The sequence below is a fragment of the Lygodium microphyllum genome, chromosome 14 (genome assembly GCF_053477565.2).
Source record: "Lygodium microphyllum isolate KBCC chromosome 14, Lygodium_microphyllum_v1.1.10, whole genome shotgun sequence".
Taxonomy (NCBI): Eukaryota; Viridiplantae; Streptophyta; class Polypodiopsida; order Schizaeales; family Lygodiaceae; genus Lygodium; species Lygodium microphyllum.
In genome coordinates, this window is record NC_141148.1 from 10,596,159 (window position 1) to 10,623,236 (window position 27,078).

Genomic DNA, 27,078 nt, shown 5'->3' on the forward strand with positions numbered 1-27,078 from the left:
AATAGTCAAAGAGCAATCAAACGATCAAAGAGGGGTCAAATAATCAAAGAGGGATGGAATTCAAGGGGACTGGGGGAGGAGTACATAGCTTCTTTTTTTGGTGTGTGTGGAGCGGAGGCTTCCCACCCTACTAAAGTGCCATGCATGATGACACAGGGCTGAAATGTGCACAAAGGACATGTTTATGATACACAGGAACGCACCAAGCGTGGTGGCCAAAAGCAAGTAGTTTGAACATAAGAATTTGTACAGAAACATACCATATGTACGATCAGTACCATACGATGTACAAAGGCAACTATGTTTTTTTTGTATCAACATACACATCCACAATGTCTTGTTCATCACAACTTGGATGATTGCTATGATTGTGTTGAACATATTCCCCTAGTAAAGAGTTAGCAAACTCTACCAAATGTTCCCACTCCAAATGTAGGGAATCATCAAAGTGATTAGCCGCATGTTCATACAAGTGCAGCAAAGATTCCCAAAAAGTAGGATTCTCAGCAATCATCATTGAAGCATATGCATCATGTTTGCTGTGTTTCACCCTAGGCTGCACATCAAATCATGGAGCCATTTCCTCGGCCATCTCCTCAATGCATGGGACCATCACATCTTCCACCTCAGAATCTGGCCCCAAATCATAAACCATCTTGTCTATGCAGGCCGCGTTAAGCTCAAACATCCTACCCCTCTCTCTCTCTCTCTCTCTCTCTCTCTCTCTCTCTCTCTCTCTCTCTCTCTCTGTGTGTGTGGGTGAACATTAACAAGGATTCACCCCTTACTGGACTGCCAAACTGCACAATTGCCTGATGTGCAGGATTTTTGAAGATGTGTTTTTTTTATTGCAGAACTGCGTACATGACTTCAAGGTTGTGGTTGTTATGGTCTGCTGCAGGATCACAGAAGAGTTCATAGCAGGTCTCCTTAATTTTTTGTCTCTCTCAGTAGCTCTCATGCTCCCTTTATCTCGGTATATCTGCGTCACCCTGCAGGAGCAAGCCAGCGTTCTGCACAGAACAGTAGATGGGCAGAATTGTGGGTCCCCCGGTCCACGCAACCTGAATACAGATTATGAGCACTTGGTGGATGGCACCAGAAACCAGAAAACAGGCTGCCACAATATACCTCTCTCTTTTTTTCGTAAAAGGTAATTATATTAATTACGAAAAAAATACAAGATTACTGGATTACAAGATACATGATGACACAAAGCCATCATGTGAAGAGGTTTTCTCTTTCTCTCTCTCTCTTTTTTCTGATTACAAGATACACGAAGGCCCTAGGCCAACGTGTGGGGAAGCCCCGTAGTAATGCACTGAAAAAGTTACACCAATCATGGCAACGACCCAGAGGCAATTGCCATATGCCACGGATGCAAATCCTCTCGAGGGAGCAGGTCGGAGTGTCGGATGATATCCAGCTGCCAATGCAAGAGCCCTTTAAGCCTGGCAATATGTCGGGGAACATTAGAGGCCGAATCAAAGAGAAAAGCATTGCGCGTGGTCCAAATGTGCCAGCATCCCCAATATCTGAAAAAGTGAAATAAGATCTTCTCATGCAACTGTGGCGGTGCGGAAAACTTCGGGCGCACAAAAACCCAATCGAAAGGAGTTAGCGAGGAGCCCACCACCGCGCGCCAAATGTGCGACAAGAGTGACCAGATATTCTTGGCGAGCGGGCAAGAGAGAAAACGATGTCGGGCCGATTCCGCCGGTGTGGTACAGAAGAAACAATTGCCATTCGAGATGCGACGCTTGGCAAGGGCCGAGGCCAGAGGAAGACCACCAATCATAACCCGCCAAAGAAAAACCTTGCATTTGAAAGGTGTCTTATTTTGCCAGCCCTCCATCAGCGTTTTGTGCCACCATGACAACGATTTCCGCAGTCCCCAAACAGTGTTAGCTTTCTCTCCCAGCCATTGGTGATCTTGAACAAGAAGATGATACACCTGATTAGTGGAGGCCTTTTCCAGACTCAGGCGACCTGCAAGATCCCAGTCCTGCCAAGGGCGATCCACCGTCAAGGCAGGAAAGGGTTGCCGACCCTGAAGCTTCGACGAAAGCTGCTCCCACAAATCACGGTATCCACGCGGGATCTTAAAGAGGCGCCAAGCAGTCCGAAATGAGACGAGGATATTGCGAGTAGCAAGGGTAGCATCCGCAACCGACATCACACCTAAACGGGCCATGCGATTAAATCTTGGTCTGAGTTGATGTTTATCTTCCCATGAAAGGAGTCTCGATACTGCCAACAATTCCAGCTGAAAGGAGTTAGTCTGCAAGCGGTCCCCCACTGGGTGCCAGCGGGCCTTTTGGAGCACCACTTTCCAAGAGGCGACCAAGTGCAGTAACAAAGAGGAAGAGGGACTGGAAACACGAGAGTCAGCATTAAGGACATGCCACCAGGAGGCCCGAAGCCGTGTGTTGCCATGGCGGAGCCCGCTGTCCTCAAGAAAATAACGGGCTATAATGGACCAAGGGTGGTGATCCACACACATGGCACGAAAAAGGGACCAACGGAGAGCTAACATATGAGTGTGTGCATCCAAAATCGCTCCGCCACCCATGCGCTTAGGGGTACATGCGTGTGACCAAGAAATCCAGGAAATGCCGGCCTGCAGTGAGTCCTTCTTCCATAGCATGAAACGGATGGGATGAGTGAGGGCCTTCAAAGTAGTAGGAGTCCATGGCAACAATGGCAGGAAATACGTTAGCATTGGAAGCATGATTGTCTGGGCCACTTTGAGGCGGACATGGAATGGCCACGCTTGCGACTTCCAATACATAAACTTTGCTGCCAATTTTTGTGAAATCCACTCCAGCAGGGCTTTTGGCCGTACATCCACCCCCAATGGGTATCCAAGATGCCTGACAATGGAGCCACGGGAGACCACCCGTCCTTGCCAGCCTAAGGACTGCAAATCAGGCTCCGTAAATATACCTCTCTCTCTCTCTCTGTGTTGAATTGTGTCTGCATGCAGGGCAGGACAGACCTTACACAGACCTGAGAAGAGATTTCAGGCAGCATGCAGGTCAAAGAAACACGCCAGGAGAGAGGAAGGCAGATTCACCATCACTATGTTCATCCCATCTCATCGACTCTCTCTCTTTTTTTTTCGTGAATATAATTGAATTAAGTAGTAAATATTTACATCAGACCATCAGGTCAGCATTCTCTCTATATCTCTTACTTTCTGTTACATCAGACCATCAGGTCATCAGAGAAACTCTCACTCTCTCTCTCTCTGTACATTCTGAGGCATCAGACCATCAAGGTCCTCAAAGAAAGTGACGAAAGACTATTAGGACTATATCACAAAGAGAAAATCACGCTGCTAGTGTAGAGCCAACAATGACCAGCCAGTGAGAAGCAATTTCAGGGAGAACCAGGTCAGCTGATATCATAGAAGAAATCTGCAATAGCACTAAACCTCGAATACGGGCCACATGACCATGGATGCCCGAGACTGAATCCAAAATAAAGGCATTCCAAGTATGCCAAATATGCCACAAGGCAGTCCATGTAAGGAATTGGAACATGCGGGAATAATCAGAATGCAAAGAAGGCATGGATGGCAGCTTTTCCATAATCCATGACCAGGCTGTTATCCGGAGCTGAGTCGCTAAGAGCCACACGCGAGAAATAAAACACCAAATTTGTCGCGCAATTGGACAAGAGGCAAAAAGATGAAGCAATGTTTCATCACATGTAATGCAAAATACACAATGACCAGCAAAGATCTTTCGAGTACGCATCACCTCTCCAATTGGAAGAACACCAATCAGAAGTCTCCACAAGAAGACTTTTCCCTAATAGGGAACCTTAGAATTCCAGAGCTGAAGGAATCCTTCCTGCCACTTCTTTTTGCCGTCCCGAGTATGCCATAATTTATTCACCTTTATAGTGACCCATCTCTTGGCCTCCAGCATCTGATGCTACATCTGGTTAGCAGACCTCTTCTCGAAATCATCCAGAATCACAAACTTCCGGTCACGCCATGGATACAATGGCCGTAGCACTGGTAAAGGAGAAAACCTTTGAAGATTGACCTATATGGATGACCAGATATCACAATATCCACGGCGTACCCGAAAGTGTTGATGAATATGCCGAAAAGAGTAAAGACAAGACTGCCCAGGAATAACACCATCAAAAATTATTTGCAACCCTAAACGAGCCAATCCTTTGTCCGGCCACTCCAACAACCTGGAGGAGGCTAAGACCTCTCCTTGCAGTGAATTCGCCTCCTTGTGAATCTCAGGAGGGCGCCAAACTAAAAAACGTAAGAGCTCCTGTCAGGATGCAATCAAATGAGAAAGGAGAAAAGACTGTCGAGGAGCTGAGCACATACCACCAAGACGCACGAATAACCGTATTACCGTGAGAGATGCCAGTCTTTTCAATGATAAATTTTGCAATGTCCGACCAAGGATGACTCTGTTCACATAATGCTTGCAAAAGGGCCAACCTCTAAGCTTTCATATGCAAATGAACATCCAAAAAGGCTGCTCCCCCCATTCGTTTAGGCGTAGTCACATGATGCCACGAAATCCAAACCTGACCCAACCGATTCCCCTTCTTTTTCCACAACATAAACCTAACAGGCTGAACAAGTTCCAAAAGGGACTTCTTAGTCCAAGGAAGCAATGGCAAAAAGAGCGATATCATACTGATCATAATACTTTGACCAACTTTCTGTCTGACATGTAAAGGCCCGGCTTGAGATTTCCAGTACATGAACCTGTCATGAATCCAAGAGGCCATCCAATCCAGTAAGGCCCGGGGTGCTACCTCCACACCAATAGGATATCCCAAGTGTTCCGTTATATTTCCTTTTGGAATCGCAAGTCCATGCTAGCCCAAGGACTCCACATCAGTCTTCGTATAGGAGAGAAGAGTAGATTTCTGCGTATTAATATGAAGACCAGATGCCAAAGCAAAAAGATTCCATGCCACCATTGCCCGATTAAAATTAGTGCTATCAGCCTTAAGGAACATAAAAGAATCATCTGCCAAAGATTGACCCACAAGTTGAGTACCATTGGGAAGAGTCAAGCCAACTATCTCGCCTTGATCAGCCAACTTATCCAACAATGAGAGCATCGGGTGAGTGACCAAAGCAAACAGCGAAGGGTTGAGAGGGCAGCCTTGCCTAAGAGATCGAGATAAGGCAATTTCTTCCATGATCCCTAAATTAAGCCATAGCTGCCTGACCAAGTGTCAACCAGAGAAACCATGCGAGGGCCAAATCCCATTGTAGACAATAATTGCTGCAAAAAAGGCCAACTAACATGATCAAATGCCTTCTCAATATCGAGCTGAAGTATTACTACTTGCTGTCCTAAAACTTTAGCATAGTCAATTCTCAGTTGAACATTCAAGATGTTATGCATGATATTCCGACCTTTAATGAAACCATATTGACGTGGATGAACCACGTGTGGAAAAACTTTCTGCAATCTGTTGGCAATGATTTTGGAGAAGATTTTATATAACGAACCCATAACAAAATTAGGTCTTCATTGTTTCAAAGAGATTGGGGAGGGACCCTTAGGCAACAACCGAATGACAGCAATCTTCCAATCAAATGGCATGATACTAGAGTTCCACACTTGTTGACACAGGTGAGTCAATGGGTCTTTAAGCTGCTGCATATTAGCTGAAAACAGCTCATTAGGAAGCCCATCCCAGCCAAGGCTTTTCCTTCAGGGTAGGTGGGATAACACTTCTTCCACTTCATCTTTTGAAATAGCCGTCTCCATTAAGTCCACCCATTTTGATTTGACCTAGTTGCTTATCAACTCGCAAATATATTGGCGAGTAGAGAGGACAGTATTAGAAGAATTCCCTTGCGGACCCAACAAGGACTTATAAAAGTCGATACACATACGACTCTCTCTCTCTCTCTCTCTCTCTCTCTCTCTCTCTCTCTCTCTCTCTCTCTCTCTCTCTCTCTCTCTTTCTCTCTCTCTCTCTCTCTCTCTCTCTCTCTCTCTCTCTCACATAATGGATAATTATATTAATTACCAAAAAAGCACAAGATAACAAGATTATAGAGTACAAGGGGGCTCTAGGCCATAATATTTGAACCAAATACAATGGATTCAGAAAGTGCAGAAGGACGAGAGTGCAACAGGCACACCGGGACTAGACAAACAAAAAGGATCAGGGTATTGATAGGATTTAGCTGCATGAGCTTGGGCCTTTGCTACAAACATCTCCACTACTCCATCTTTAGAGAAGTCTCCTAGCACCGCGAAGGGATTGGACCTTTGATGTTTGACCCATGAGGAGGAAGGTCCATCGACAAGTAGGAAGTAGAGCAGGGTGACTTGACCAGCAACATCAAAAGCCAACTAGGCTAGAGGATCACAAGCACAATGCAGTGGCTGTTGCTCTTGGGGGCACTGTGGATCCTTGGGGGCAATAGGAACTCGAACAGTAGGTGTATCAAAAGAATTGTCTCGGCGATGCGAATAATTTCAAAGGTGATCCTACGATGGACAAGGATTAGGAGGAACCATGGGCACAGGGGCCTCCTTCACTTTACCTTTCCATTGAGCTTCTATACATCCTTCTATCTCTGGGACAGACAAAGGAGTCAGCTGCCTGACCTAAGATTGGCTAGGTTGAACAATCTACTACTCGGCAAATGGGGAGTTGCACTTTCATCTTTATCCATGGGCTGATCCATCAGGGTACTTTGTGATTAGGGCATTCTACTGCAAAGTGACCCATGGACTGGAGGTGAAACAGTGACCAACAAGGGTACCCCACTTGAGCCAAAACCAAAGAGACCTCATGCGACTGCAATTGAGGCGCAACCAGTTGGATCTCTTTCTGGTTGTGTCCCATAGTATGCACATATGATTTTTGTTGCTTGCATTTAGGCTACGGGGCACCAACAACTGACCCACTACAGCCATAGCATCCTTGAGAAGTGCCCAATAAACCGTTGGGCAAAGCTCAACTTCCACCCACACTGAACATGCCTGCTTGAGCACACATTGGAGATCTTCCATGGAACACCACAAAACAATGTGCACCAACTATTTCTCAAAGAAAAGGGGCTGTTGGGCAATAAGAAAATCTCGTGCAGAAGAAGAACAGAGCACGACCTCATAGAAACGACATGGGCCAGTAAAAGTCTCCTCCACATAATCAGCTTGAAGAAGAGATGTCAACTACTAATGCATGTGGGTGAGGACAAGTATCCAATTGATGAAGAAAAGAATGACACCTCACTCATGGAAAGCAAAAAAGGAGCGAAGAACCTGTCGAGTATTCACCTGCATATCCAAAATCTCTTCCTCCACACAAGGAGGAATAGCTCAAGGATTGTGCTCAACATACTCCAATAGAGGATTGGCAAACTCAAGCAACTGCACTCAATTTGGTTCTTGCAAATTATGCAAAGGAGAAGCCACTTGGGCATAGGAACGCAACGGAGAATCACCCGGACCAAGGGCCCCAGGGACAGTAGGAAATTGTTCATGAAACTGCGTGCTGCCTTTGACAGATGGCTGAACCTCAGGAGAGATTAGAGTCGTCTCATTGGTGTAGGATACCATCTCTTCTTTCACTGCATCTTCTTCTAGGTCCATGTCTAGACCCAAAACATCAGGGTCTGATCCATTTGAGCCTTGTTTGAACCTTCCACGGAGGCCAAGGAGCTATCAACAGCTCATATTGTGTTGACACTGCAGACAGGAGCTGCTGCAGGCGTACAAATCCTGCACCCAGTAGGCAACATGCCACAAGTAGGATGAGAAGAAAAGACAGGAGGCTCGCAGCGCGCAAGTCCCCCTAGGTAGACAAGACGGGCAAGAGGCTCCTTTTGGTGAAACCTCGTGTAGCATCAAGGTAAGCAAAGCGGTAGGACAAGTTGAAAGTTCCAAGCGTCCCCCTTCTCTATACAACGCACAGGGCTAGCGTAGAGCCAAGTTAAATGGATCTCCCTCCCCTCTCTCTCTCTCTCTCTCTCTCTCTCTCTCTCTTTCCCACACGTCGTAAGGGGTTGTTTATCTTAATTACGAAAAAAGTACACAATAATAGAGTTACAAACTTGAGGGTGGCTTTAGGTCATCATATACAAACTAGTTACAATGGATTCAACAAGAACAAAGGGACGAGTGTGCAAGAGGCACCCTTGAACTCAATAGACACACAGGATCAAGATGGTTGTTGAGAATTTGGGAGGATCCTTTTGCATTTATAAATAGAAAAGCTACCCACCATTTAGCTTATCCTTGTTTTGTAGGTTACATCAGTCCTCACCCTCTCTGCTGCTATTGGCACCCCGTTTCTTCCCTACAGCCCATCACCGTCTATTGTACAGCCATCATCCACTCTAGCCCCTCCACTAGCACTTGTCCACTACTGCTAGCAACACTTTCCAGCTCCTCCCAAATGCATTTACTGCCCCAGAACTACTGTGTTTGCTGTCCCCAGACTGCATCTATGGTAGTGTATGCCCATACATCCTCCAAAATGTTGCATTTTCATGACTAACCTGTTGCTCTTCCACATTCAAGACTCTTTCAGCTCCAACTATGGTTATAGCACTCAAGGTTTGTCTCCAATGGTGGACATCACACTCCAACAACATCCATTGCTTTGCCTTTGAGCATTCTATACACTCTTTCCTTCATTTACAGCATTGATTCATTCACTTCAAAGTTCTCTTTCTTCCTTTATCTGTGTTTATGTTTTTGTGTTTTGCGTTATTGTCTAAGTTTGTGTTTTGGTCATGTTCATACATTCTCTGTTTTCTTAGCGTTTTTGTCATGTTAGTACATTTTGTGTTTTCTTAGTGCAAAACCTAGCATATCTTCACCGGGGGGGCAGGATTGTTATTACTGAATCAATTCAACTCTGTTCCGCATTTAGGAATGCCTGCGAGCTCCAGAGGTCTCCAGCTCCACTTGCTCTACTCTCAGCGCCTGCAGAGTGCCGCCCTGTGGTGCTCTTTCTGGAGCCTCCCAGCCACCGCCAATAGTCCTGCCCACCCTGCCTGCCAGCCTGCCCATACGCCCAGTGGTCCTGTGCCGCCTGTCTGCCGGGGAGCCCGCCAGCTCGCCTGGAAGTGCTACCATCTGTCCCTGCACAGCCGCCTGGTCCCTGCCGTCTTCATGCCCTCTGCACCCCCCCAATCTGCCTGCGCAGCCGGTCTCCTATTCCCTGGCACCCTGCGCCCGCAGTGCCGCCTGACTGGGCTGCCCTTCGCCTGTCTACACAAGCCCACCACCAGCTCAGCTGGACTGAGACCAGCTCCTCTCGCCATTAGTTACTATACAAAGTACTTTTCTTTTCTTTTAGAAAAAATATTACTTTTTTATTCCACATTCATCTCTGGAAACGGGACTTTTGCCCAGGCACGGACAGCGATCTGGATACGTGTTTGGGACACAGGTTATGCAAATTTCTTGTGAAATTTATCAGAAATTTTGGGGCTTTTAAGTTTTTTGAAGACATTGACACATGTACTACAGTCTCAGTTAGAGATAGACTGTTCTGGACAATTTTGGGGTAATAAAATTTCGGGTTTTTGCTCATACAATGTTGCTTAACATTGAATGCACCTTGGACTCTGTGCATTACAGACAGTTTTGACAGAGTGTACCTCAGTGTACTAATTGCAACAAGCTATTTGCTGTAATTTCTAGAAATTTTGAGATTTCCAGGTTGGTCCAGCTTGGACATTGCTCTTTTGCTTCTTTTGACATTGATAATCATGGCAAATCAGGGAGATGATGTCTTTACCTATGTATCCAAGGAAGACAAATTGGATGGTAACTACTCACTTTGGTCCTTCATGATAAAGAATGTGCTTGTTGCGGAAAATCTTTGGAACTATGTTAGTGGAGAAGAAGTTAGGCCCGAAGTTGTGGCTCCAACTTACTACTCCTCCAGGAGGACGTGGACAACGGGTACCTCAGCGTGTTCAGCCTACTCCACTTCAGCCACTTCCCCAAAGATCAACAGCTTAAAAAGCATGGGATACACGGGATGCGCACGCTTTGTCACTGATTGCATTGGCAGTTCAGCGGTCCATCATCCCTCACATTCATTCTGCAGCTTCTTCACGAGAAGCTCGGCTAACTTTGAAGTAGATGTTTGCTAGTAAGAATGAGACTCACATCTCTTTCTTAAAGAAAGAGCTAGAGACATTGAAGATGGATGAGGGTGATTCTATGCAAGATCACTTGAACAAAATTTAAGACTTGCATGAGCAACTTATGAATGTTGATGAATACTATTCAAATGCACAGCTGATATCTACTACATTGAACTCATTACCTCCTTCGTACTTGGCATTCCACACTACCCTAAACCTCACAATCAGGATAGCCTCACAACCTATTTCCTTTCTTCAGTTAGTCAGTTTGCCTCTAAAGGAATAGCAAACAAGAAAAAATAGGGTGTGGATATCATAGCCTCCTAGTAGGCTTTTATGGCTAGACAGAAGTGCAAAGGCAGCCAAGTAAAGAATGCTTCGCAGAGCTCTAGGACTTTAGGCACCTCACACGGAAGTAAAAAACAAGAGGGCACGCAAGCCAAGAAGGGCAAATGCCATTATTGCAAGAAGTCAGGCCACTATATCATTGAGTGTAGAAAGCGCATCGCCAAGGAGAAGAAAAAGCAGTCAGGAATGTCTGTTTCTGATACTCCTTCCACTGCTACTGAGTATGCATCCTTTGTTGCAGAGAGGGACTATTGCTTTTACACATGCAGTTATGACACTTCTTGGGCTGATCGAGCACTTAGCTCTACTTAGGATGCAGGCATTTGGTTTTTTGATAGTGGTGCTTCTAGACACATCACATGTCGTAGAGATTTATTTGCGTCTATTGGTGCTACTCCAGTTGGCAAGTCTGTACAGTGTGCCAATAATGCATCACACCCTATTAGAGGTATTGGGGAGATTGTGCTCACAGTCATTGATGGCTCTATTTTCTGCCTACATGATGCTTTGTTTGTGCCAAGTTTAAATAAGAATCTGCTCTCTATTTGTTGTTTGGCGCGTTGTGGATTGCAGGTCACATTTGATGATGACAGATGCATGGTGAGAGACAAAGAACACATGACTTTGTTCTTGACTAGCACTTTATGTCAAGGTTATATGAGTTGGATGCTCTTTCAGTTGATCGGTTAGCGTACTTGACATCAACTCTTACTCTTGCTATGATACAAGCAACATTATGGCATGCTCACATGGGGCATGTAAACTTTGGTAGCTTGATGTCTTACAGCGTACACAAATGCTAGATAGATTACCTCTTCTTTTGAGGCTTGGAATAGCCGGAAACCTTCTGTTGGACACTTTCGTACCTTTGGGAATCTTGCATATGCACACATTCCCCAGGTACTCAGGAAAAAGTTGGATAACAAGGCTGTCAAATGCATTTTTGTGGGATATAGTAGTGAGAGCAAAGGCTACAAACTCTATGATCTTGTCTCTAAAAAGATGTTTGTCAGTAGAGATGTACTATTTGATGAAAAATCAAAATTGTCCCTTGCTGGTTTAGACACATATCAAGCTGCCCGTGATGTATTTGAAGGGTTGCTGCCCATTACATTTGGTGATTCAGCTGGAGTTTCAACAAGTGAACTCAATGTTCAGACAACTGCTCCACTAGAAAATGCAAAAAATCAGCCATTGGCTAATCTGAATAATCAGCAAAGTGTCGAAACTAAAATTTAGTAAGGGCTTATGCACAGTCAGGAGGCAAGAGAAATGCCTAGATGGTACTTACAGACTATGAAAGATAGTCATCTCGATGCACCCATGGTTGGTCGTACTAGAAGGCAAGCTCGTATGCATTATACTGCACATACCATGGAGTTGTTATGGCAGCAAGCACACTTGATGATGAGGAGCCTGAATGTTTTAAGGATGCACAACAAAGTGTGCATTGGATAGCAGCAATGCAAGCTGAATTGGATTCTGTCACTAAGAATCAAACATAAGATTTAGTGTCTTTGCCCTTTGAAAAGAAAGCCACTGGAACAAAATGGGTCTACAAGCTAAAACGGAATGCAGATGGATCCATTGGCAAATATAAGGCAAGGCTTAAAGCTAAAGGCTATTCACAAAAGAAAGGCATTAACTATGAGGAGACATTTGCTCCTACTTCCCGAATGACAACCATCAGGTCTACTGTTGCTTTGGTTGCCCATTATGGATGGACTCTGCATTAGTTGGATATTAAAACTGCATTTTTACATGGGGAACTTCATGAGAAAGTATATGTACAACGGCCCATTGGTTTGCAATTGAGGGATACGAACACTTGGTTTGCAAGATAAAGGCTTTATATGGTTTGAAACAAGCTCCTAGAGCTTGGTATGCAAAGATTGATGCCTTTTGGCTCAGCCAAGGGTTTCTCTTGCTTACAAGGACACATGCTAATCTGATTTCAGCATTCAAACAAAATTTGTAGCAAACTTTTGAAATGTCAAACTTGGGGTCTTTGCATTATTACTTGGGCATTTAGTTCATACATGATACTAGAGATATTGGTTTATTGCAGTCAAGATACATTGGTAAACTTCTTGAGAAGTTTGGCTTACAGGATTGCAAGCTAGTCTATACACTTTTATGGCGGATGATCCTTGTACTTTTGATCACTATTCACTCTAGGGGGGTTTGTTGGGTTTTCACTCACGCCTACGCTTACAGAGGAGTGTTGGTGTCAATAGGACACTAGGGCACTTTTTACTCTTGGTACGAGAGGTTTTTTTCACCAGACTTATTGTCTTATTTCATACGTGCTTATGTCTCACACTTACGGGCACTTATCATGTTTGGGTGTGAACACCCCCTACAACCCTAACGTTTAAAGGATGTACCTTGTACTTTCAGATTACACTCTTTCAATCTATTGCATTGGATGTCGTGCTTCACTCTCACAATGTCTACTGCACTTTGAGCTGAGCTTTGATCCTCTCTCCATCTCTCACAGATGCTACGATTCCAAGAGAGACTCCTTGGTCTAGAAAAGGAAAAAAAATACGAGACTGTACTAATCATGATGGATTGAGCTACACATTAAGAGGCCAGTCCTAAGATTTCCAATACATAAACTTGTCATGAATCCAAGAGAACATCCAACCAAGCAAGTCCCGAGGAGCTACACCCATACCAATGGATATCCCAAGTGTTGCATAAACCATGGCTCCTTGCCAACCCAAAACTTGCAAATTAGTCTCCATACAAGAAATCAGTGTCAATTTATGAGCATTAATATGAAGCCCCAAAGCTAAACCAAATAGATTCCAAATAGCCATTGCCTAATTTACATTGGTCTGGTCAATCTTAACAAACATAAAGGAATCATCTGCAAAAAACGACCCAAAAGTTGAGCACTACTAGGAAGAGTCAAACCAATGATCTCTCCCCACCATCAACCAGCCTATCCAATAAAGAGAGCATCGAGTGAGTGACCAATGCAAACAATAAAGGACTAAGAGGGCATTCTTGATGAGCAGAATGGGACAAGGCCATCTCATTTGTGACCCCGCCTCCCCCCAATTAAGCGCAATATGTGCCACAGCATCCCAACAAATGGTATCAATAAGAGAAGTCATACAAGGACCAAAACCCATGGTGGACATTAGTTGTTGTAGGAACGACCAACTAACATGATCAAAAGACTTTTCAATATCCAACTAGATCATAACAACCTGCTGGCCATAGGTGTTGGCATAATCAATCCCCATTCGAACATTCAAAATGTTATGCGTGATGTTCCATCCCTTAATGAAACCATATTGACGTGGAAGAATCAACAACTCTTTTCGTAATGGGTAACTATATTGATTACGAAAAAAAGTACAAGATCACAAGATCTCTCTCTCTCTCTCTCTCTCTCTCTCTCTCTCTCTCTCTCTCTCTCTCTCTCTCTCATAGAACCAAGCCAAGTATATGTGTTTATGCACCTCCACCTTTTCTTCTAAGGTTTGTAGAGTAAGAACCTGAGTGCTGCTTGAAAGAATATTTGTTTGACTCCCTTCTTCAGCTTCCCATGACTCTTCCTGTACACCTAACAGTTAGTATAAACAAATTCCAAGCAAATGGTCAAGGTATTCATTCCTCATGAATCAAAATAAACTATGTAAGATGGATTTGAACTAGTAGGCATACCTGTACAAGTTTTTCTAGACTCTCCATCAATGTTTTTTCCTCCAATTCAACATATACTGTTAGATGTGGTTCAAAGCATGATGAAATAATTCCTCGAAAACTCAACTGGAGGTTCATCACCAAAACTCTGTTAGGTGGAACAAACTACAGGCTTATTTTTACACCTCTGGCTTGAATATTGACATGATCTTGCAATGAAAATCTTACAGGGGCAGCAGGTAAATCTTTACCACTTTTTTCTTCACCTCCCTGAGAGAATGCAGTTTGAAAGTATGAAAACAGACAAGAAAAAATCAGAACTGAATAACACCTTTTACCTTTCAGAAGCAAATCAGAAATGAAAACCACATCAAAACTATGTACTAACACTTCCTTGTTGTCCAGATTTCTCTGCATGTTGTTTCTCATATTTCTTCCTTATTGTTGATGCAGAACGTTCATCTTCTCCAACACCTCTGCTGCCTTCAGATTCATCACCACTATCATATTTGTTTACAGCTGCATCACTGCCCTCTCCAAAACGCTCTGCAAGCTCCTCTTCAAACTCCAGAGTTCTTTGCAGAGCCTGTTTTTCTTGAACAAGTTATGCAGCTCAAAAAGGAATTTTTCTTGCATGGCATCTACAATTGCAAATTCAGAAAGCTTACCTGCAAGCGAATACCCACATCAGGCTTCTCCTTGCCACTATCCAGTATTTCCATTAGCTGGGCCCTGCTCGTTAATGTTGAAGATGAGAACTTTGATTTAGCTAGAAATGAATAAGTACAGCTTTAACATGTACACTAAGAAGTATCAAAAATAAAATAGCTCTTGGGGTCTCAAGGTACATAAGGTTGGAAATACATTTGCTATTCTTATTAGTGCTCTTGAGATTCTTCTCGGGAGATGCTCATCGTGAGTCCTCTCGGCTCTCCTCCATGTAACTCTCTCAAGTCTCATTCCAGTTCAAGGTAACCATGAAATGTTTCACCCTTGAAACATTTCATGTCCAAAACATTGTGTTTCAGCACGAAACGTTTCACCCTTGGGTAGGTGCTAAGTAAAACGCCACATGAAATGGCAAAATACCACATTCAAAGTACATATATTTCGCAGATTTTTTATAGAAATTGCTTTTTTCCCTTGGAATGAAAAAGATATGTGAAACATTGCATACCAAAATGTTTCATTAGTGAAACGTGTTTCACCTTTCATGCCTACTGAAATGCGTCTCATGGTTAGCATGTTCCAGTTGTACCCTATTTGAAGGCAACCCTGTTTTGCAACAACCCACAGAATTTGTGCTACGCTCATTGTTCACTCACTTTTTGTTGCTACTTCACTCTAGGCTTGAGCTTGTTGTGAGTGTTCTTGGTGGCTCTCATGCATCCATATGCTTTGGCTTCGGATTTGTGTTTTCTTGTTGTGCATAAGCTATTGCTTGCCAAGATCTGTGTATTTGACCTGGAGTCATTGAATTGGCTTCTAGACTTGAGTTTTGATCATGCTTGCAATTTTAGCGTTAATACCCAAACTCTGCTTGTATTGAACTGCTGTTGAGTCTTAACACAAGTCTTTGGATCAAAGCTCACATGGGAGCCATAGATCCACGTATTGCTGAATTGGCATGTACCATGTCCAAACACAATTGTGTGTGGCATATGGTTTGTTATATTGGTGGTTACATTTCCAAAACTGTGCAATGACGTGTGAATGCAAGCTATAGTAGTTGTGTTTGTGCTGGTCAGTGCTGCATGGACCTGCAAGGCATCAGGTGCCTGCCACATTTGACACATTGGTTGTCAGTGTTGTGTTTGACACCAGTGGTCGGTGTTGCATTCACCAACAAGATATCATGCACCTGTCACACAACATTGTTGGTTTGGATGTTGTCTGCCAACAGACCCTCCTACCATTCATGGTACTAACCAAGGTTATTTCGGATTAAAGCACCCCATATAAGTTTTTAAACCTTAGTCAAGGCACGTAGCACATGTACCTTATTTTCATCCGTCTACATCCCATACTTGGGGTGTAATCAACATCAGCATTTTCCATTGACTTCTCAGCTTGTGCGCTAGGATTTCTTCAATTTGATTTCATGCAAGCTACTTGAGACGTTTGAGGTATGGAGGAGTTTTCACCATAGAGGCTCTCTTGTGAGGTGCTTTTTGCACTACCGACATTGGATCAGCAAAACATCATGGCATCTTTCTCTGACTCAGAAATATCCTTCACCCCACATGGTTCATGGCTGGTCTACTTCTTGTGGAGGATTATGCATTGGCCAAGGCACCTCGTGATACACTCATTTGTGTTGAGGAGTTTCATGCACTACATGTGGGGAAGTCATGAAACTGCATAGATGGTGGAAGTGTGCATGCTTCCACTATGGAAATTCAAGTGCTTAGTGGTCCATCCAAGGTATCTCTTTAGATCAAGAAGCCGCCTCATTGGCATGCATGGGAGGATTCATCTACTTGTGTGCGGCCTTTGATGAGGGACACTTTTTGTTTCTTCAGTCAATGTGGACTTCTCCTAGCCCATGGCAACAGCTTCCTAGTGCACCATGTTTGAGTAGGGGTTATGGGAAGTGTGTTTGAGAGAAGGCAACTAGTTCCTTCATCAAAAACATTTGACAGCCCACTTTGAGGAGTGCTTTTCGATAGGAATCTCCTGGGTGTACTTTTCATTTAGCTTCCTTGAGGTGATTCATAAGTCTTGTCCTTATCATGTTCAATAGATTGGGATTGCATTTTGCTTCTTCAACATTGTGTGGCTTTCTAGAGGTCACCCTTGCTCCTCCTCTGCCTCCATCTTGGGTTGCTCATCCTTCTTATGGAATAGAACGGACAAAGAGAGAGAGAGAGAGAGAGAGAGAGAGAGAGAGAGAGAGATATATATTTTTCGTAAAAGGTAATTATATTAATTACGAAAAAAATACAAGATTACTGGATTACAAGATACATGATGACACAAAGCCATCATGTGAAGAGGTTTTCTCTTTCTCTCTCTCTCTTTTTTCTGATTACAAGATACATGAGGGCCCTAGGCCAACGTGTGGGGAAGCCCCGTAGTAATGCACTGAAAAAGTTACACCAATCATGGCAACGACCCAGAGGCAATTGCCATATGCCACGGATGCAAATCCTCTCGAGGGAGCAGGTCGGAGTGTCGGATGATATCCAGCTGCCAATGCAAGAGCCCTTTAAGCCTGGCAATATGTCGGGGAACATTAGAGGCCGAATCAAAGAGAAAAGCATTGCGCGTGGTCCAAATGTGCCAGCATCCCCAATATCTGAAAAAGTGAAATAAGATCTTCTCATGCAACTGTGGCGGTGCGGAAAACTTCGGGCGCACAAAAACCCAATCGAAAGGAGTTAGCGAGGAGCCCACCACCGCGCGCCAAATGTGCGACAAGAGTGACCAGATATTCTTGGCGAGCGGGCAAGAGAGAAAACGATGTCGGGCCGATTCCGCCGGTGTGGTACAGAAGAAACAATTGCCATTCGAGATGCGACGCTTGGCAAGGGCCGAGGCCAGAGGAAGACCACCAATCATAACCCGCCAAAGAAAAACCTTGCATTTGAAAGGTGTCTTATTTTGCCAGCCCTCCATCAGCGTTTTGTGCCACCATGACAGTGATTTCCGCAGTCCCCAAACAGTGTTAGCTTTCTCTCCCAGCCATTGGTGATCTTGAACAAGAAGATGATACACCTGATTAGTGGAGGCCTTTTCCAGACTCAGGCGACCTGCAAGATCCCAGTCCTGCCAAGGGCGATCCACCGTCAAGGCAGGAAAGGGTTGCCGACCCTGAAGCTTCGACGAAAGCTGCTCCCACAAATCACGGTATCCACGCGGGATCTTAAAGAGGCGCCGAGCAGTCCGAAATGAGACGAGGATATATTTTCAATTCATTAATTCAAACTCCTTCACAAAAATGCCCAACTTCAAAATACAAACACAATCATAAGGCAAACAGACAAATTGATAAAGAAACACAATTAGGGTTAGGTTAACACGCAGACAAAGAACACAAAAGATGAAAGAAATCTGAATAATGAATAAATGCAATGTTCAATGCAGTAAACACACTATGCAAGGTGAATATTGAACCTCGAACTCCCATGTCTTAGGGACCGGGGTAGAGAGTATGAGTTGAAGAGTATGTCATACTCTAACAAACCCCAAAATGCCGCAAGCAACCTTCGAGAATGTCTCGCAGCAGCAAACACAGCTCTGTGATGGCCGGATCAGTTTGTCAAATGGGCAAGAAGCAGTGTAGGACAGCAAACGCAGCAATTGCTGATGATGTAGCAGGGAATCATTGCAGTTGAACAGCAAAAGAGACGCAACATATCAGCCACCTGGCAGTAGGCAACACAAGCCATCTGGACAGCAGCATGAACAAGCAAAAAACCAATCGCCAACAGCAGCAAGGGGCTAGACACCAAGTGCCTAATCATAGGAAGTAATGGGCAGCAGCTCAAACTGAGATATCCTCCGCAAAGGGGGTGTGGACAATAGAGATAAAGCAAGCACCTACAAGCTGCAAAAATGAGATTAAGGATGAATGGTGGGCAGCCCATCTATTTATAGATGGCTTGGTCCTCCCAAATTAGGGTTTGGCTTATGGGACATACACACTCTCCAAGAACGCTTGTTTTTAAATGAAACTTTGGTAATTTAATTAATTAATCTTGTTTTGATGTTGTTTAATATGGCTAATTAACATGTAAAGCATTTTTAGCTCAACGAGAGGGGAGGAGTTACACCTACCGACCTCAAGATACTCCATGGTAAAGATTGTTCAGTTCAAGACCTGCCTATGTGGCCGATTGCATGGATGGACTACCAATGGACCTTCCTTCCTAAGCCTACTCAAACCATGTGTATTAGATCAACCATGCCCATGATGGCTCGCCATACAAATCTATCTTCCTTAAAAAAAACTACTAAATAAATAAATCAAACCTATTTGTATTCCAAATACTCCTATTGATTCAATAATCGAAATTGGTACATTTCCATATCTAGGCTGCATTCATTTGAGTCATTCATATGCATGTATGGCTTGTTATTAAAATTAGTAAATACACAATAAAGAGGCAATACGCTTCAATAGACAGCAAAAATTTGAGATATTCTATTAATGTCTACAAATAGACAAAAATTACAAGACCAAAAGTTACATGACAATTAGATTTAGATAATTTTCTGTAGTGTTGAAGAAATTTATGAAAATTTTTACTCCATAGATATGACAAAAAGTACAAATAATGGTGAGCAAAAAACCAAAATGGTGTTAATTGAAACCAGCCTTCCTCCTCAGATAGGGTGGTAAATGACTTGATTTAAAACTAATTACAACAATAAAAAATTTCACATAAACTGAAAATGCACACTCTACCCCTCTAATCTTGGACAATGGATAGCATGTTGGCCACAAAATTCCTGCCCCTTGCAGTATTGCTTTAGCTATACTAAAATGGATGGAGTATGCAACATCTAGGTTACCCTTTGGGTGTTGATGTTCAGCCTAAACAGCTACTGCAATGGATGGAAGCTAAGTTTCTTTATTGGAAATCTCAAGCCAAGTCATTTCATGTGCACCTCAAAGTGGCAAAAACGATCGTGCTACCCATGCTTACCAATTTTTTACTAGTTTTGCCTTGGGTTAAGAGTAGTTTGAATGAACTTACCAAAAACATTTTTTTCATGATATGGAAAAAGGATTCTATGCATGCTTGTACTTATTGGGTTTCTTGGAGCCATGTCTCTACTCCCAAAAGCATTGGTGGTGGGACTGTTTTCGATGTTGAGACTCAAATGGTTGCTCTCTGTTGGTCACTATTTCAAGCCATGTGTGAGGGTCATCAACCATGGGTTTCTATTGTTTGGTTTTTCTTGAAGACTCGGGACTTGTGCATGGCAATACTAAAATCAACGGCTCATAGAGGCACATATTCAGCATTGACTACCGCCTTTTGATTTCCTTTTCTATTCTAGTGGCCCACCTAGTGTGCTCATGGAAGGCTATGCTTCAAAAGGTGAATTGGCATCTAGTGGAGCCAATTCTTTGCAAATTGAATTGTTGGATGTATCTCAAGTGCTCTCTTGGGAAGGGAAACAAAAGATTGCACAATGCTTTCAATCCAACCCAGTCCGAGGAAACCCGATATTTACCGCACCCGTGGCTCCTCCTCGGGTCAATCCGATAGCACGTTTGCGCTTGGTCTCTATTGCAAATGTGACTTTATTGGCTCCATGGTTGTCAAGCACCAAAAGTACAGTACGGTACGGTATGATGAAATATGGTACTAAATGGTACCTTAACATTTTTTAAGGTACGGTACGATAAAAATACATAATTCTATCCTAAAGGCAACTCAAAACCTAACTCTTTTTGACAAAATAAGATAGAGGAAATTGTTTGAATCTCAAATAACCTAATCTCATGGGAGAATCATATTAGTATAAGGAGCATTTAGCTCATCCCAAAGTGCAACTCAAACGGAAAAAGATGTATCCATTAAGTTGGTATCTTATGGTATTAATACGCAGGTGCAATACCTAGAGTATGGTATAGTATGAACCCTTTCATATGCCGTACTAGTGCAACTATAATCGGCTTGTAGTGTGTTCATGTATTTCCACACAACCAAACGAGTTTTCCAAATCCCTCATGGATACCATGACCTATGGGGAAAGATCTCAACGTAATTGCAAGACCAACATCCCTTCCTTGGCCTTCATTCTGATCATCCTTGCCAAGATTGGGATCTTATGGGTCGCTTGAGTTTGGAGGGTGCCTCAATTAACTAGATATATCACCTTATGTTCAAAGATTGCCATTGGCTGGTAACCAAAGCCAATGTTGTTTGGGGTCTACATAAAAGCAAGGCATGGTCGAAATTGACTATTATGGAAGGGTGGCTTAATAAGAGTCCATTCAAATGCAAAGTGTTTCTTTGAAGAGAGATGATTGGTGGCCTACCCCTCACCTTGGCTCTTTTGAAGCGCCATATTTCAAATAATAATTGTTTCTTCTGTACTACTAGTGTGGAATCTTCCTGCCATAAATTCGTTTCACACTCATCAGCCAGGAAAATAGGATCCCTTTGGACAACTATGGTGGGACCTTTGTTGTCTCCCTCAAATTGGATCTTTCAAAAGACAAAATATTCCACTCCCACACAACCACATATGAGATTGTCTTTCATTTTCATAGATTCAAGGGTTGTCAGTACAACTAGGACACTAGGAATGACTTCAACTTTGATTCCACCTTCGGGGTTCAATGTCATGTTGCAAGGGTCAAGCTCTTTTCCATTGGCAATTGGATTTTATCCAACATGCTAGCCTTCTCCCTAGAGAGGATTAAATTTCTTGGTATACGGCAATTTCTTCTGCTACTCTACCATGACTCTTGTGCTTCTCTTGTAATTAATATAATTACTCATTACCCATAAAAAAGGAGGCCATAGTGGCTTATAAGACCGAACAAATACAAAGCCATGATTGCATCATATACATTTCTTGGGACAAATATGGTGACCCAACTTAAAGCTTAAGGGATGAAACTGATAAAAGCATGATCTACAATAATGATAGGTAGTAAAAGGATGCATATACATATTTCTCATGAGAAAGTATCAGAGCCCCATGGGGAAACTCATGAGGAGAAACTAGCTCAAGTAGGAAACCAGATCTAATATCAGGATGGCCCTCATGGATCACTAAAGTATGGTAAATATCTCCTCCTCACTAATGTCACGCTTAAGGTGCCCTCAGAAGTGCATATTGATGGATTGGAACCATTCATGGTGGCGACTTTTGTCTTAGTCCCATAGAACAAGTGCATTCTCACGGGGACATGAAAATTTGAGATGCTTTAATCTTGTTGATAACATTTCATTATGCTATTAATCAAATGTGCAAGGTTGTTTAAGCACATATGATGCACATGGCAATTATTTCATGGTGACAGGCCAAGGACCCCAAGGATGTAGTGTGTGTCAAAGGTAAAAGCTATGGTAAGTTATGCCGACTAGGTTTTGCTGGTTAATTGGAATCAAATTTGACCCTAGGATAGTTGTTTAACCAATAAGTGTTAGTGGTAACACTAAGGACTAGCATTAATTAATTAATTAATTAATTAATTAATGCCAGTCTAAAGGCAAACAAAGATTGGAAACCACTTTAGATTACAAATGGCCTAGCCAATTAAATTATGGATGGCACATTTAATTTTGGGTAGGGTCAAAAGGGCTGAATTTAATTTGAAGAATTATATAATTTTTATAATTAATTAAATGGCTAGATAATGCTAAAAAATGGGTTTAGAAGGCTACTTGTTAGCAAAAAGCCCATGCAAGCCTTAAAAACGTCTTGGAAAGGCTAGATAGAGGCATTCAGTGCATTTTAGCCTGCAAGAGAGTGGAAGGAGATGTTGCTAGCTGATCTACAGCCATTGGAGGACCTTCTAAGGCAGCCAAGGGCACTGAAAGACCAATCAACAGCACACGATAGCAATTTTAAGGCTTCCAGGAGTTGGCAACAGCAAATTACGGCATCCATGGCAATAGGCGACAACTCCTCGACAATATTTGACAGGCTACATCCAATCTAAAGGCCTTTCTCACGAAAAATTCCTGAATCTCTCTCTCTTTTGGCATTCTCTCACCTTTGCCAGTGTGAGCACAATCAATCTCAGCATTTGTCATCCTTTTGGATTAGATTTCAATCAAATTTAGTAGATACCAAAGAGATCTCTGCTATGAACCCTAATTTTTGCAATTAGGGTTTGACAGCCACCTAAGTCCCGTGCTGATTGGTGAAGGCATTGTATGCTAAATTCAGCACCTAAAATTTGTGTAATTGTGTCAAGGAATTCACGTGCTAGCCCATTCATTGTAATTTGGGGCAACATTTGGCTAGTTGGAGGCCCCATTCGTGCAAGTCCTAGGTGAAAAATCAACAGGCAATTGGCCCCAATTGATTGCTAATTGTTGCAACAGCAAGGAGGCTTTCTGAACAGCTTTGCAAATCTCAACTTGTAATGATTCCATTAGCAATCAAGTTAAAGAAGCACCAAAAGGGACACCAACAAGGTGTTCGATGTCCAAGATTATTAAGGTAACTTGTGCATTTTAGTTATATTCATTTGTTGATTGTTGTAATTAAGTGCTTAATCAAGGAATCATCACCACCCTATCCTAAGAGGAACGCTGATTGTATGGTTCCATTGTCGAGATACCACTCAATCCTTTGATTTGGTGGGCCTGAGGCACATGATTGCAAGCCAAAGCTTGTGCTAGTGCTGATGTTTTCTTTCAGCTAACCATTACAGCAAGAATGTCTTCAAATAGTCAAATGGGATCAAGCAGGGATGATGCTTCTCAATCTAAAAGTTCACAAAGTGATGGGAAAAATGAAATGCTTAATCTTCGACAAGCCACACAGTATGGATAGCAAGCTAATAATGTTGGTTTAGACCAAAATATGGATCCTTCTAGGCCTTTTAAAACTAATGACCAGCAAGAGCAAGAGGAATTTGATGACCATTTTAAAGCTCAGCTGATGACAGCAACTAAAATGTTTTTGTAATCAGCAAATGATCCTCAGTTTATGTGCTGTTTGAACCCTTAAAGAAGCGCAACAAAGACAACAAGAGGAAATTGTCTTCGAGAACTTCGGAACAGCAAGATGCACTGAAGAAAGAGCCAATACAACAGCATGATGTTTCAAACGTGGATAGTGAGCATAAGCAAATGATGTCAGTGGGGCAATTGATGAATATGCAAGGACAACTTGGAAGTGCCAATCCAATGCTTTTTGGACTGTAGGACATGCATGCAATTATGGTGCAGCCAGGTTACTATGGTGGTGGCACTAGTTTCCATGCTATGGTGGACGTGGGACTACATATGGGGATGTATGGCACAACTCCTTCTGGTATGCAACAACCAATACATATGTGAAAGCCCTAATCTATCCAGGTATGGCTGAAAATATGCATAACCCCATGTATAACAATATTGGCATGATGCTAGGGCATGAGGTGGCAAGTTTGGCAATGCATATATGCATCCCATTGTGTTTGGGACTTAAGGTATTAATGTTGGTCATGCAAATGCTCCCTATAGTGTTAGTCATGACGAAACATGTAGCTACTAATATATGCAATGTATGGGAAAATGTATCTCGGTATGGTTGGTAGTATGCAAATTTCCATGTGCAGTCCAATTACAATGGTCAAAAATATGAAAACAAGAATTTTTTCTTATGCATCTGGTGCTCCTAGCATATCAAGTACACATGAGGGGCTAGTAAACTAGATGCAATGTTGTATATTAGTTAAGTTAGAATTGCAACAATATGAAAGTATAAAGCATCACAATGCTTAAGGGGAAGAAAAGCCTACAATCTAGTAGAGGTTTGACACAAGTAAAGTTAGAGATAAAGTTTCCATATGCTTCTTGGTGAAGCTTCAACATTGTTTCACCAATAGATGCAAAATGGATGGAAGAGGATGACTTGGCAGACTATCCTCAGTTGTTGCAACATTACCTAGATGCCTTTACGTTAGAGCCAAACTCGCTCAAGTTCAACAGAGCAAGGGTCCGGAGTATTGTCCGATACTCCAAGGGGGAGATAGCATTTTCACTCCTCTAGTTGTGGACAACTCTCGTATGTAGTGAATCTCGAATGTATTAAGAATGTATCCAAGGAACTGTACTGACAATATATTTTCCATGGGGTCACTACTACTTAGTGTACTAGTCATTGTGAGATGTATGCAGAAGAGTATGGTAGTTACTGCAGCTCTAAGTCTATACTTTTGCATCACTTTGGGATCAATTCATGATTAGTTGGCATGAGCTTTTGCCTCAATTTTGATATCAATATCTGATCAGTTTCAACTCAGGTTTTGATCCATTTGAGAACCGTTTATGGTCACTTTTGGATCACTTTTGCATTAGTTTTATTGATCAGTTTCTGCAATCTCTTTAGGGTCACATTTGCAGCAGTTTGCGATCAGTTCTCAGATCGGCAATAAGTGATCACTTTATGATTAAATTATGCTCAGTTTTCAATGGTTTACAGTTTGTTCCATGGACAACAGCATGTTAATAAATGCCATTCACAATTTCAACCATAGTTTCTGCTGAAAATATGCTTTACTGTGGTTTTAAAGTTAGAACTCTTGAGAAACAAAAGTTATGGATGTTACCAGCAGGTTTCTAGCAATATTTCTAAATTGTATATGCTACCTGGAAATTTTCAACAAGGTTTGAGACATGTGGCATGGTTGGACAACAATGGCCAATGTTGTGACTGTGATGCCTTATGGAAATTCCAGTGCAGTATGCTTTTCCTTTGGCACAATGCGATGCAATCGAGAACCATTGTAGGGATTTCAAGTAAGAGGTCTGTCATGGAAACATGAAATTTTGAGATGCTTTAATCTTGCTTATAACATTTGATTAAGTTGTTAATCAAATGTGCAAGGTTGTTTAAGCATATGTGATGCACATGGCAATTATTTCATGGTAACAGGCCAAGGACCCTGAGGATGCAATGGGTGTCAAAGGCAAAAGTTATGATAAGTTATGCCAACTGGGTTTTATTTGTCATTTGGTGTCAACTTTGACCCTAGGATAGTTGTTTGACCAATAAGTATTAATGGTGACACTAGGGACTAGCATTAATTAATTAATTAATGACAGTCTAAGGATCAACAAAGATTGGGAACCACTTTAGGTTGCAAATGGCCTAGCCACTTTAATTATGGATGGACACATTTAATTTTGAGCAAGGTCACAAGGGCTGAATTTAATTTTCAAAATTACTTAATTCTGAAAATTAATTAAATGACTGGATAATGCTGGAAAAAAGATTTAAAAGGCTGCCACTTGGCAAAAATGTCCATGCAAGACTCAAAAACGTCTTTCCAAGCTAGATAGAGACATTTATTGCATTTTAGCCTACAAGAGAGAGGAAGGAGATGTTGCTAGTCTGATATACAGCCATTGGAAGATCTTCTGAGGCAGTCGGCAAGGAAAGACCAATCAACAACAAGCAATAGCAATTTTGAAACTTCCTAGAGCTAGCAACAGCAACTGATGGCTGGCAACAACAAATTCTAACATCCATAGCAATAGGGGACAACTCCTAGGTAGTATTTAATAGGTTGCAATCAATTTGAAGGCCCTTCTCGCGAAGAATTCTTGAATTTCTATCTCTTTTGGCATTCTCTCACCTCTCTAACTTGAGCACAATCAATCTCAGCAATTCTCAACCCTTTGGATCAGATTTCAATCAAATTTAGTGTACTGCAAAGAGATCTCTGCTGTAAATCCCAAATTTCTACAGAAATTAGGGTTTGACAATCACCTCAGGACCCGTGCCGATTGGTGAAGGCATTGTGTGTTGAATTCAGCGCCTGAAATTTGTATAATCGTCAAGGAATCCAGATGCTAACCCATTCATTGTAATTTGGGGCAGCTTTTGGCTAGTTGAAGTTTCCATTCGTGCAAGTCCTAGGTGAAAAATCAAGGGGCAATTAGCTCAAATTGATTGCTAGTTGTTGCAACAGCAAGGAGGCTTTCTAAATAACTTTGTAAATCTCAACTTGTACCATTCCATTAGCAATCAAGTTAAGAAAGGGGTGCCAATTTTGGGGCCAACAAGGTGTCCAATGTCTAAGATTATTAAGGTGATTTGTGCATTTTAAGTTATGTTCATTTGATGTTGTAATTAAGTGCTTAATCGGGGAATTACTACCCTTTCCAAGAAGGAAGCCTAGTTTCTTGCACATCCCCAAATTTGGGGGAGGAATTGCACCAAAGTATGGCTTGTATCAGATGGTGACCCCAGGGAGTAAAAGAAGTCTGTGAACACAAGTAGGAATCTCTATGCCTGCATGTTAGCGTAGTTGCCAC

General features: G+C 42.5%; 1 protein-coding gene across 1 annotated transcript in view; it reads right to left on the bottom strand.

Moving 5' to 3' along the window:
- The window catches only part of HIT1 (Membrane trafficking VPS53 family protein), a 219,665-nt gene that overhangs the window by 74,805 nt on the left and 117,782 nt on the right, over positions 1 to 27,078 (bottom strand). The window contains exons 11-15 of the mRNA XM_087692356.1: positions 14,800 to 14,863; positions 14,520 to 14,717; positions 14,360 to 14,401; positions 14,153 to 14,257; positions 13,984 to 14,043 (exon numbers count right to left, since the gene is read on the bottom strand). Of these exons, the coding sequence (XP_087548482.1) occupies positions 13,984 to 14,043; positions 14,153 to 14,257; positions 14,360 to 14,401; positions 14,520 to 14,717; positions 14,800 to 14,863 (469 nt within the window). The remainder of the gene's footprint in view (positions 1 to 13,983; positions 14,044 to 14,152; positions 14,258 to 14,359; positions 14,402 to 14,519; positions 14,718 to 14,799; positions 14,864 to 27,078) is intronic.